Genomic DNA, 13,564 nt, shown 5'->3' on the forward strand with positions numbered 1-13,564 from the left:
TTGATTCTAAACATATTTAATGTGAATAAAATGTAACATACTATATTTCAGACTTAATTATGTATTGCTGTTACCAAGAGAGGGAACAGTACACAAATTTTACAACTTGTACCAAGCCTTTTCACAACAATGATACGAGTGTATAATTTATCAAAAACAAAACAAATAGATGAAAGATTCAAAATTATAGTATGCGCATGTACATGTTTGTCGAACAACAGTTACACATACTTGATATCAGAGATGATCGAAATACAAAGCGGCAATCTGAGAAATAATTATATATTGATAATTAGATGTATGCAAATGACTATTTGAAAATACATAAAAAGAAAACTAAAAAATTGAAAGAAATGTTCTTTTATTATGTATCAAAATATAATAACGAGATATTGTACAATTAACTTTATTTGACAAAACTGATTTTTTTTTCATTCTATTCAAATTGTTTTTGAGAACAAATTCACCGGACCATGCAGAAAATAAAACAACTCTTCACGAATGGAAATGAACATTCTCCGTAAATAGATTTTTAGGTATGAAAATAATTTAGTAAAATATGATATACTTATTCACAATGATTTAATATGAAAATTCACCAAAGGGATATACAAATGTACTAATGTGAACAGCACGCCTTTGTGTTTCTTTATAAAGACACTATATATCAATTTTATTTGTGTGAGTATATATTAACTTTGAATATTATATCATATCTGTTTTAGTATCTTAACATTTGTTTTGGCCAATTTACAATTTTCAAGCATATCTTCATTGTTTCCGCATTTTTGGGTCCCTGGCATCACTGCGGAGAATAAGAAGAATTTAACACTTGCGTGGCTTGGGTGATGTTTTTAGTTTTTATTGTTACTAACTTTATGAGTAATTATATGATTATCAAAATTCATATTTAAGATGATATCCGCATGCAGGACTTCTGTAAAATTCCATGGAATTACACTTGTATAATCATAGAAATAAACAAATAGGATGGCGCAGTGGTAACACACTCGCCTTTCAAATAGTCGGCCGGGGTTCGATTCCCCGATTGGACGTAAGCAGGTGTTATCTGCCCGACCACGTGGCTTTTTTTCCGGATACTCCGGTTTCCTCCCTTACAAAGGCCCCTCACGCGCCTCCAGCCGGGCCAGCACGAGCGATATCATTTTGTTATGCAATTGGTGTTAAAATAAATATAATTTATATCCAAAAGAAAGAACCTATATAGTAGGTAAATTTGTAAATGACAATAGTGAAAAGTGACAGTTTTGAGTAGAATCATATCCTTCTTCGTTTTAAAACTATCAAATAATAAACAAGTTTGACTAAATGCGAAGAATAAAGAGCACTTGCTCTACCACATAAGATAAAAACAAATCGAATCATTGATGTAAGCCTAAGTGTAAGCTTTGAATGGACACTGTACCGAGTATGATGAATCAATTGTTCCGAAGTAATACTACTTTAATTCAATGTCAACAAGTCACAGTAATTCAAGAAATATTTCCGACCTATTTCATACCTAGTTGTATGAAAATTTCATAAAAGTAACACTTTTCAGATATTCTATACTAAGGATGTAAAATGTTCGATATCGAATTATGCAATGACAATATCCACCAATATCTGTTCAGATAGCCGCATTGTTGAAACATCTGTTTCTGCCCCGCCCTCTCGCCATAAGCGCTATGGTAGCCATTTTCTCCAGTAGATGGGACTGATGGTATTTTGTGGACCTGCATAATACGGAAAAAATGTATTACGACATTTTTTTAAAGAAAAATAATATTTTCTTTTGTCTTTTTTTTCAGTTAATCACTGTTTGTAAAATTTGTCAGTGAAAATTAGTGTAATACAAAAAATGTAATTTAAATTTTCTGTTTTCTTCATGATAGACAGATACAAATAATGTATGTACATGGCTCTTATAACAAGAAAACATATTATATATGTCAATGCAAATATAGTACATGAGTAGATTATGTTTGTAACCTACCTTGAAATATTCGCTAACTTATTCGGACGAGCTCTCTGAAATAAAAAAGAAATATATATATAAATATATATCTATAACTTTCCTTATTACGACATCACTTATTAATATCAATTATCGGTGTTTTCTATATCGTGTATCGAATGGACAGTGCGAGACTCGTTGTCATGACAAATATTTATTTTATCCGTCGGATATTTGCTGCCTTGGATTTCATAATGTTTTTTTGTAATACCTTTAATCATATTTCAGCACTATCCATATCAACTACATGTATAACACACAAAATGAAACTGATTGTTCAACACCATATATTTTACAGTTACAGAAAGTATTTACTGGTAGTACATGAATTAAGTATCTAGCGCTGAATTAGAAGGAAGTGTTAATTGAAAATCATCGCTTAGGAGCTGGGATAAAAAAACCGCTAAAATACGTCGTATATCCATCAATTTGTAACTTTAATATATTATTAAATATATTTAAGAGAATTCTTTATTATATGTTTTTCAAAGCGTAAGATATTACATCTGAGGTATAAATTTACAATATACCAAAACTATCTTATTTTTTTACTGCTGTTTACTATTTTTCATTACAAAATTGACAATCGTAGACTTTAGATCAGTGTACTAAAAGTGTGAAGGTTTTGTCTATTCAAATAATTAAAAAAAAACACTTGTAAATTAATTTATCATGAAACTAAACGTAATTTTGGTATACAAAACATAAAACATTTTTTTGTTTACTCTAAAAGATGTTGAAATCACAATAATCTGTTTTTGTGACAAAAAATAACACGTTTCTGATATGATAATACAAGGGAGCATAATGTAATACTGAAAACAGACATATTTTGGCGGTAATCTTATTTTGGCGCTTTTCCTGATGGAAGCCTTCCGTAAAATTATTATTGCACCAAATAAATGTTCTTTATACTATTTTCAAAGTGAATTATGTGTGAGCGCCAATCCATCACTGCGCTAATTCCTAAAATTTGAGGTGCGCAAAAATTTGAGTTCGCCAAAATGAGTAAATTTATAGTATGTGAGTAAGAATACAATATCAATGAAGATGATACAATGTAAACAACAGGTTAAAATAAACAGCTGTACGGGATCTCACCATTGTGGGTTGGGGGTATCCTGCCCTTGGCGTTTGATTTCCATGTTGGATGTGAATTGATAGCTAGCACTGGAGGGACGGGAAACAAAAACTTGGTATAACTAACGATACGAGAGGAAGTTTAACAATAACAACTATTAGCTTGCTTTCAAGATCAGGATAATCAAAGATATTATTGTTATTATGCTATATGATCAAAATATGTTTAAAAGAATCAATAAAAATGTGTATCTGCCGTGTTCTGGTAAAACTCAAATATTTGAAAGTTTTACAACTATTGACATTCATTGAGGTTGACATAACGATTTATTAACCCGCGGAAGATTATACATGTATCATTCAATCAGATGTTAATATAGACTTATGCATATGTATGAACGTCGTGAATTTCAGCCAATCAGATTACAGTAGTATCCGAAAGTTATACAAATGCATGTCACCTTTAAAGGAGCTTATCAACCTTCTGGTCGTGAAAGCAAACGAATAGTATGAGTGGTAATGAGAGGTCCAAGCACACAAAAGACATAAAAAAAGAGGATTCCAAGGGAAACATAACATGAGCCTTTATATTGACATATGTGATGAGTCAGAAGATTTAAAGCAAATAAAATGTATTTTCAATAGTTAAAATGATAAAAGCATAATATATAGTCTTTGTAACCTTGATGGAAATGGAATGTCAGTACAATTTCAATATGTTAATGGCAGACATGACTCTACACTAGGTACTCACAGCATGTTGATTTTGTTCTTGTGTTTCTTGATAACGACAATGCCCACAAGAACACCGCCTACTACGACCAGTACCAGTAATACGATCAAAGCAATCCACCAGCCGCTTGATATAGCTGTCACCGTGGTGTCTGGAAAGTTAAAAAAAAATACATGTTTGTGTCACGTGACTTAAATCTGTATGGTGGGTCACGTGACAAATTCCACATTCTAGTAACACGTGACTTAAATCTGTATGGTAGAAGCACGTGCAAAATCCGCATAATGCTATCACGTGACTTTAATCTGTATGGTGGGATCACGTGACAAATTCCACATTCTAGTAACACGTGACTTAAATCTGTATGGTAGAAGCACGTGCAAAATCCGCATAATGCTATCACGTGACTTTAATCTGTATGGTGGGATCACGTGACAAATTCCACATTCTAGTAACACGTGACTTAAATCTGTATGGTAGAAGCACGTGCAAAATCCGCATAATGCTATCACGTGACTTTAATCTGTATGGTGGGATCACGTGTACAAATCTTCATAATGGTATCACGTGACTTTAATCTGTATGATGGAATCACGTGTAAAAAAATCCACATAATGGTATCACGTGACTTTAATTGTATGGTCGAATCCCATGTCTAAATCCATATACTGGTATTACGTAACTTAAACATGTATGACAGAATCGCGTATCAAAACCCACGTTGTAGTATTAATAACGTGACGTCATTCAACATGGTGTTACATGACCTAGATCAAATTGTGCGGATTATCATTTTCGGCGATTAAATGGGTACAGTGTTACCTTTGGTCGCTATTCTGTTTCGTTATAATTTCCTTCAAATCAATATTAAAGTGTAGTTTAGTTATTATTAATGTTTAAGGCATGAAATATAATATATTCTTACTACAAGTAGTAGACTGAGAACCAAACACCACTTTGATTCCCGGTGAAGGCACAGTCGTGCTGTCCTGTGTTGCGTTCTTACAGTACCGAGGGTATTCTGTGGCATAAATGGTAGTCCCCGTCTTCTGGAAGGCCTTAAACATGAAACATCCATTGATAACATCCCGTTTGGCAGTACATTTCGAGTGAAAACAATCTTTATTACGGTATTTGTGTTTTATAATACATTCTATCGGTACATTAGATTGTTGAAAAAGAGAATTCAATCAGTAAAGTTGAAAGTTGAAGTTGAAGCTGCCAGCAATCTTTCTTACTTTTTATCCATTTGAATGTAATTCGTGAATTAAAAAACCCTAAAGCACAGGAAGAAGTGTTTCTCCTGTTTATATTTGTATTTAAGATTGAGAGACGAACAAGATTATAAATGCATGTACTTTGGCAGACATGTTATTTTAAAAAAAAAAAATCATTTATTTATTCATTTATTTCTTGATGTTTCATTTTCGTATTTTTAGATAATTTCATGACATTTTAGCACAACCAGCAATTATATTTTTGGTTTTGGATTTCGTTTACCTTTAAGGATATTTGGAGACCAACTATGAATGACCTTAAATCTAGTTCGTTTCAGCAGCAATATTGATGTTACAAAATAAAAAAAAAATAAAATGGGGTATTTACCAGGCACGTGAATCTGTATGTCGACGAGTCATCCACCGTGACGTCATCATTCCACACGGATAGGTATGTTGTCGAATCACTTGTCAATGAGTGAATACAGTGAAATGATCCGTTGGCTGAAACAATAGACTATTACATTATATTTCAATGATATTATTGTATCTTTCATTACATTGTATTTGGTGATTTTTTTTTTTTTTTTTTTGTACTTTATAGAAGCAAGAAATCAACAGTTTCAAATAATGAGAGTTTCAGTTGCTTCCTTTCCCACCTGAAAACACTGTTCCGGTCGCACAACTCTCATATGTATACGTCATCAGAACTTTGTTGGTGCATGCGCTCTCAGAGTTTCCGGAACACGCTGATGCTCCGGCGTGATCTGTGTAAGTTATGTCTGTGTAGGTAGCCAAAAGGTCATAGGGGCATGTAGCATCGGCCATCCCGCTCTCGACAGCACCTACAAGGAGATCAGATTTACAACGGCTAAAAAGGATTCCATCAAATATCAAAATATGTGAAACAAGACAGAAATAATGTTCAGACAATTTTATCGAAGACATTTGATATATGCGATTTTTCGTATATTTGATATGTTCTTCTCGAATAAACTACTTTACTCGAAGAACATAATTAGTCCTCCCAAAAGCTCTATATAGAATAATCTTGGTTACCTCGAATCCTTTTGATAACTCAACCCTATGTACTTCGAGATATTGAGGTTTGACTGTATGTATATATGCCGTTCGAATGAAGGAACGCCCTTTTAAGGCTGCAGTTAGATATTAATATCATATTTTTGACCTCAATTTGGAAGAAAGAAAGAAGAAAAAGAGAAGAGAATAAATAGAAATGAAAGTGTACCCGATTGAACTAGAGAGATAAATGTGCTCTCTTCGTACGGCTCCGCTCTGTTGCACGCGTCCGTTAAAGACACGACTGTTCCGTGCGCTCTTCCGTACACGTGGTCATTGTTTGTCCCGCTCTCCTCTACGGAAACGACAGAGAATACACACATTCAAACAAAACTGTAATTCTACATGTAAAAGTGACAAAACTAGGGAAAATACGAAAAAAATACAATTGGTATGGGAACCATTGAAAATGTATCAGGATAATAAAACTATGTGTTTCGGCAGATTAAGGGTCTTCTGATATGTCGATGAAATTCATAATGTAAATCTAGATCAGAGAAAGGTTACATCACCTTCTTTTCTTACATATGCTGTATTAGAACATTATCAAACACTCGGCGAATTAATTATCGGCCGAGGGATTGTTTTTACAACATAACGATATTTATTGTTGTTTATACCTACTATATTTGTGTAACTGTTCCATGTTCTACATGTATGTCTATATGTGATCGTTTGTAACTTACATGTGTCTTGATTATGGGGCAGATTGCTTCGAAAATTCGACAATTTACTTGTCTGTACTGTCGTTATAACTACTTGACAATTATTTAAGCATTGATGTCATTTCTTTTTTTTTTTTTTTTTAGTTTCATCGGGGTATGAAACAAATTTTGTTTGCAAACTGTATGAATCCACGTAACGGATTCTTACAGAAGTTTGCAAACAAAATTTGTTTCATTCCCCGATGAAACTAAAAAAAAAAAATGACATCAACGCTTAAAATTAATTTTTGAAAATGAGTTTCTAATTTAAAACATGTTTTATGTACAATTTTACTGGTTTTAAATGGGATTATTTTTCTCAAATCAATACGCAACGTTAATTGTCGTATTGTGACGTCACATTTTTCGCGCCATTGTCGGAATTTCCTTTAGAATGAAAAGAATTTTTCGTCCAATCACATTTAAGTATAAACCATGAAAACAAAGAAAAAATAATTATATATATTAGAATGAATACATGGTACTATATCAGTATCAACTTCCGGTACATATTAACTTAATCGTTAGATATGGTAGAGCCAAAAACTAATTTAAGAACTCGTCATTGATGCTAAAGGCACAAAGTGTTGACGAATTTTGCTCCAAATAGAAAGAGAGGAAAGTTTAGTTATGATATGTAGGTAAAAAACGGTAAGCTAAACAGTTTATTCCATTTAAAACGAAACAGTATACTATTGCTAATAGAGTTGAGGTCTGTTTCAGCTGGGTGATTTGGTGCCGTAAATCGTGAGTTCGAGGACCTGCCAGGGGACGAGTCATATAATTTTCTTCATATAAATAGATTTTAAAGTACTTAAGTATACATTAAAATGAGATAAACATTTATTATTTCGTTAAATTTAATATCCCCTTTATTTTTTATTCTTTCGATAATTCTAAGAAGTTTACACTTTTGTTTCGGCAATGTTACTGCTGTATATACCCCACTATGTGCCAATAATTTCGTGGGTTCACTTCATAAAAACCTGTGTATCTTTAAAGTCCAAGGGTTTTGCCCTCAGTTTGAAATATCTGCACATTTGCAGCATGCCATGGTAAAATTGGTCACAGGTGACAGGTTTATATAACAGTTCCTAGTCAACTAGCATTGTTCACAAGGCTACAAGAATTGAGCCTTGGAATTTGACAAGACGTACACTTTAGAATGTCTTTGGATTTCAACAGAAGACAAAAAATACCATACCTGTTCCTAGGTAGTAATAGTATTTATACGCGGACACTCTGTAAAGTTCTATACATATGTAAGCATCTATGTAGGAGTTAAACGCAGATACAGGACCAGTGGACCTGAAAGATAAAATTGTGAGAAATGTATTTCAAAAACTATCTTATCTTAATTCGCTCACACATAAACACATCTACTGAGTACAAATATAGCATAGACGGATTTAGAAATACATATGTACGTATTTCATTCCATGTTTTCGATACTTTATGAAATGGGAAGTTACTGATATTAAGAATACTTATAATCTGTATTGCACATATATACGTGTATGTTTCTATCGTGAAAAGGCAAATACCCTACCATCTAACTATGGAGAGAACGGAAGGTGCATGAACTCGTTAAACTTATTGTAACATATAATCAATTTTAATATGTTTAAAAAAAAACAAAAAAACAACAAAAAACAAAACAAAAAAACATTAGTTTATCAACTAAATAAATAAATACAGTAAGGAATTCAAGCATGTGATACTTACTTAAGTAGATATTTCCGCCCTGATTGTTGGTCGCAGGTGAAGTTAAGTGCATTCACCGTGGCAGACATGTACATAGGATAGTTCAATACGTGAGTATTGTTATCCGAGAAAGTTACTTCTCCTTTATGGGAACTGGTCCAATCCCCGGTAATTTCAATGGGAAACGTGCACGAGGAATCTGGAATTTTGTGAAATATTTTGTAAGGTATGATTTTTATATTAAAAATAACCATTGTACAGTTACAGGTTGCAAAATATATTGACATGACTAGCCTATTATAAAGACGAACTCAATTTACTCATTCGTAGCGTAAAGCTGACAGTGCAAGATAAAAGCATTTAATTTAAGAAAATTATTCATTTGCAGTTGAATTTTTCTGAGATATATTATCTTACGGTTGTTGTACATCTATAAGTCAAGAGACGCCATTTTGGTTTAGGCATTGTTTGGAAACAAGCATAGGTATCCCTGAACTTAAAGCTCCGTCATAATTATCGACTATTTTATATCTAACAAAACAAAATAAGTTAAAACATGTTTTAGAACGAACTAGAAATACCCTTTCTATTGTTTAGGTTTAGACACGCAGTGTTCGTTGTTTTATCATTCAACAGAAAAATCTTATATATTCTTTGCAAATGGGATTGTTACATTTCTATGTTACCCATGATATACAATTCTTATTTAAGATTTATTTGAATAAAATAGGTCTTACTAACACTATACACCAGATATACATGTATATATATTGGTCTCTTAACAATCGTATATATGTCTCTTAACAATCGTACATTTGTCTCTAAACAACATATATTGATTTTTTAATTATATATATATGTCTATTAAAAAGATATATAGGTCTCTTAACATTATATATAGGTCTTTTAACAATCTATATATGTCTCTTAACATTATATAAAGGTCTCTTAACATCATATATAGGTCACTTAACAATCGTATATAGGTCTCTTAACATTATATATATGTCTCTAAACATCATATATAGGCGTCTTAATCGTATATAGGTCTCTTAACAATCGTATATAGGTCTCTTAACATCATATATAGGTCTCTTAACACGCGTATATATGTATGTCTCTTAACAATCGTATATAGGTCTCTTAACAATCGTATATAGGTCTTTTAACATTATATATAGGTTTCTTAACAATCATATATAGGTCTCTTAACATTATATATAGGTCTCTTAACGTCCTATATACATATGTAGGTCTCTTAACAATCGTATATAGGTCTCTTAATAATCGTATATATGTCTCTTAACAATAGTACATTTGTCTCTAAACAACATACAATGTATATAGATTTTTTAATTATATATATGTCTATTAAGAAGATATATAGGCCTCTTAACATTATATATAGGTATCTTAACAATCATATATAGGTCTCTTAACAATCGTTTATAGGTCTCTTAACAATCGTATATAGGTCTCTTAACATTATATATAGGTCTCTTAACATCATATATAGGTCTCTTAACATTATATATGTCTCTTAACAATCGTATATAGGTCTCTTAACAATCGTATATAGGTCTCTTAACATTATATATAGGTCTCTTAACATCATACATGTATATAGGTCTCTTAACAATCGTATATAGGTCTTTTAACATCATATAGGTCTCTTATCATCATATATAGGTCTCTTAACAATCGTATATAGGTCTCTTAACATCATATATAGGTCTCTTAACAATCGTATATAGGTCTCTTAACAATCGTTTATAGGTCTCTTAACATTATATATAGGTCTCTTATCATCATATATAGGTCTCTTGTCAATCGTATATATGTCTCTTAACATCATATATAGGTCTCTTAACATCATATATAGGTCTCTTAACATTATATATAGGTCTCTTAACATCATATATAGGTCTCTTAACATTATATATGTCTCTTAACAATCGTATATATGTCTCTTAACAATCGTATGTAGGTCTCTTAACATCATATATAGGTCTCTTAACATCATATATACAGTAGGTCTCTTAACATTATATATAGGTCTCTTAACATCATATATGTCTCTTAACAATCGTCTATAGTTCTCTTAACAATCGTATACATGTCACATATAGGTCTCTTAACATTATATATAGGTCTCTTAACATTATATATGTCTCTTAACATCATATATATGTCTCTTAACATCATATATATGTCTCTTAACATCATATATATGTCTCTTAATATCATATATAGGTCTCTTAACATCATATATAGGTATCTTGACAATCGTATATATGTCTCTTAACAATCGTATATAGTTCTCTTAACATCATATATTGGTCTCTTAACATCATATATATGTCTCTTAATATCATATATAGGTCTCTTAACATCATATATGTCTCTTAACAATCGTATATAGGTCTCTTAACATCATATATAAGTCTCTTAACATCATATATAGGTCTCTTAACAATCGTATACATGTCTCTTAACATCATATATAAGTATCTTAACATCATATATAGGTCTCTTAACAATCGTATATAGGTCTCTTAACATCATATGTAGGTCTCTTAACATTATATATAGATCTCTCAATACAGGTATACAAATTGATCGTGTCAAATAACAATAAAATCACAAACATACTTTAAGATATCTTCAAAATCCAAGTTTACTATTTCGAGATTGAATCCCTGAGATATCGAAGTTGTCTTTAAATTGAACCATAGACGATTAAAGGCCTCAGACAAATTCTTACCGCTATACAGTCAGTTCACAAACATTTCCAACCCAAAGTCAATATTGATATATATATATATAGGTATAGTTTCTATCTACAGTATCATACATTGAAGAAAAAGGACAAAAAACACTCAACACATATTCGCTGCTTAATCTTAATAAGTCATATTATACAACATTCGGCGTTAATCATAACCCATAGGGTTGATAAATCTTAGTGTTAACCTCTTCCAAAGTCAGCAATTGTATAAGAGTGTATTTGGTTCTGAATTTTGTTTCGTTTCTCTATAAACCTATATGTACCTAATCCAATGTACAGTCTACAGGAAAGTTTAGTCAGTGAAACCAAATCTCTGTTAAACTACCTATAGCTACACGTAGATTAATCCTCCGTGCCTACACTCACTGCATAGTTTAAATACCTTTAATTTAATATTTTTTTCTCTGGGTACAATCCCTTAAGTAAAATTCATCGATCAACACACTTTCTAAAATATCCCGGGATAATATATAATCAAATATTAATACATAAAGAAATAAAATGTATTATTTACTATTCATAAATTTGGGCTGACTGGATAAGAAATAAAGGTTGAAAACACGTCCATAATGGTTTTCAAATTACAGTGAGAATATCGTCAGACTCCATCTGTTGTCTGACAAATTAATTTCAGGAATTGTGACTCATATAGGAAAATTAGTGATCATTGAACATTGTTAAAATTATAAAAGTTATTCCATAGTTTAAATTACTTATCTGGAGGAATTATATATAGATGCATATGACTTACTGTAATAATATATTGGAACAATAATTTAGATATAACAGGGAAGTTCTTTTATATACGAAACCTGCTTATGAATTCAACTCATCAATATCGAGGTAAATGAGAGGAAAATAAAAATACATTTTGATATTTCTGACGTAGACAAAATCTTAATTTACTAAAGCTTCTCCATATCATATATATATATATGGATTAAAGCTGCTAATATCACTTTAAGATACATTTTTAATATGACAGGAAAAATGCAATACTTACCTATTAATCCAAAAAGGGATATGAAAATAGTCGAGAGGAAAATAAAATACATGTTGATATTCCTAATGGCGTAGTTTGAATCAAAAGCTTAGGTAGGGTTTCTCATATACTGTCTGTTAATAACACTCTTTCATAATGAATACTTCGTCCTCGGTCACAGTTCAAAATCACCATGATAAAAAAAACCTGTCGATTTTACATTTCTTTGAATAAATATCACTTATCACACATTTTTCATTTTTCATGAATGTCATTCGCGTAAAAATTCAAAATGGCGGAGCGGAGAAGTTCCGAATGGAAAATAAGGCAAATATTAATTAATTTGCGTTTCAAAGTTTTATGGTGGCCATATTTTATTCTACCGTAACATACACACTAACATCTTACAAACAGAGAATTAAATTAGTATCGCCTTGAATAGGTGACGCTTGACGTCTGATCAAGATAATCCTGATGAGAGGATCAAAGCATTTAGTAAGGTGGGTGCCTATTATTTACTGAATTCAGACCGATACAGAGCGATCCTTTTTTGGCCCACAACTGGTCAAACATTCCATGCCACCTACGGTGGTGAAGTCAATATAATACGTATTTCTTATTCACATAGCTTTTTGCTAGGGCGCGTTTTGATTCACATACTCAGCTCAAACTATTCTGTATACGAAACAGCTGCATACAAATACTTCGGAAAACTGTATACATAAGTTGTATGCTCAAAAATTGTCGATCGCAGTAATTTCTATGTCTAAAACATCATATACAGAAACGTTTTGGGTATCATCGATCTTTTGATTAGAAAAGTTTCGAATAAGACAGTTAAATATTTACTGCTAGCATTTTACTTCCTAATTTAGTAAAATTTTAGACAACGAAGTTATTCTAGCAGTTGATTGGACAGTATAAGGCTGTGAAATTAGTGATTACGAGTAATGTTAGATTATTATTACGGCTTAAGTTATCTCGTTATTACGACCTACGAAATCTTCTTATAACGACTTAAGCTATCTCGTTATTACGACCTACGAAATCTTTTTATAACGACTTAAGCTATCTCGATATTACGACTTTATCTTTTTCTCGTTATTATGACTTCAGCCATTTCGTTATTATGACTTCAGCCATCTCGTTATTACGATTTAAACTATTTCATTATTACGACTTTATCTATCCCGGCTCGAGTTAAGTTATGTCGTATAACTCGTCGAGTTAAGCTATCTCGTTATTCCGACTTACATTAT

The 13,564-nt window shown here is 31.7% G+C and overlaps 1 protein-coding gene across 2 annotated transcripts; it reads right to left on the reverse strand.

The window, feature by feature from the left end:
* LOC117329658 lies at window positions 1–12,614 on the reverse strand. Of its 2 annotated transcripts, XM_033887691.1 has the most exons (11): window positions 12,327–12,614; window positions 8,557–8,734; window positions 8,036–8,139; window positions 6,297–6,422; window positions 5,707–5,892; window positions 5,436–5,551; window positions 4,756–4,888; window positions 3,852–3,981; window positions 3,119–3,187; window positions 1,997–2,031; window positions 1–1,736 (listed from the first exon to the last, which is right to left on the reverse strand). In XM_033887691.1, coding segments are annotated over exons 1-10 (1,095 nt in total). In that variant the 5' UTR covers window positions 12,379–12,614; the 3' UTR covers window positions 1–1,736; window positions 1,997–2,030. The 2 variants fall into 2 exon arrangements, with proteins under 2 accessions (XP_033743582.1, XP_033743583.1); XM_033887692.1 differs by lacking the exon at window positions 3,119–3,187 and having other exon boundaries at window positions 12,327–12,613.
* Window positions 12,615–13,564: the final 950 nt, after the last annotated feature.

The sequence above is a fragment of the Pecten maximus genome, chromosome 6 (assembly GCF_902652985.1).
Source record: "Pecten maximus chromosome 6, xPecMax1.1, whole genome shotgun sequence".
Classification (NCBI taxonomy): Eukaryota; Metazoa; Mollusca; class Bivalvia; order Pectinida; family Pectinidae; genus Pecten; species Pecten maximus.

Bases quoted from the DNA above. Each gene is read 5' to 3' on its own strand.
- LOC117329658 (XM_033887691.1), bottom strand. From the start codon at position 12,378: ATGTATTTTATTTTCCTCTCGACTATTTTCATATCCCTTTTTGGATTA. The intron at 5,893-6,296 runs GTACACTTTCAT...ATCTCCTTGTAG, and splicing joins TATCTCTCTAGTTCAATCGG to GTGCTGTCGAGAGCGGGATG. The intron at 3,982-4,755 runs GTAAGAATATAT...TTAACTTTCCAG, and splicing joins TTCTCAGTCTACTACTTGTA to ACACCACGGTGACAGCTATA.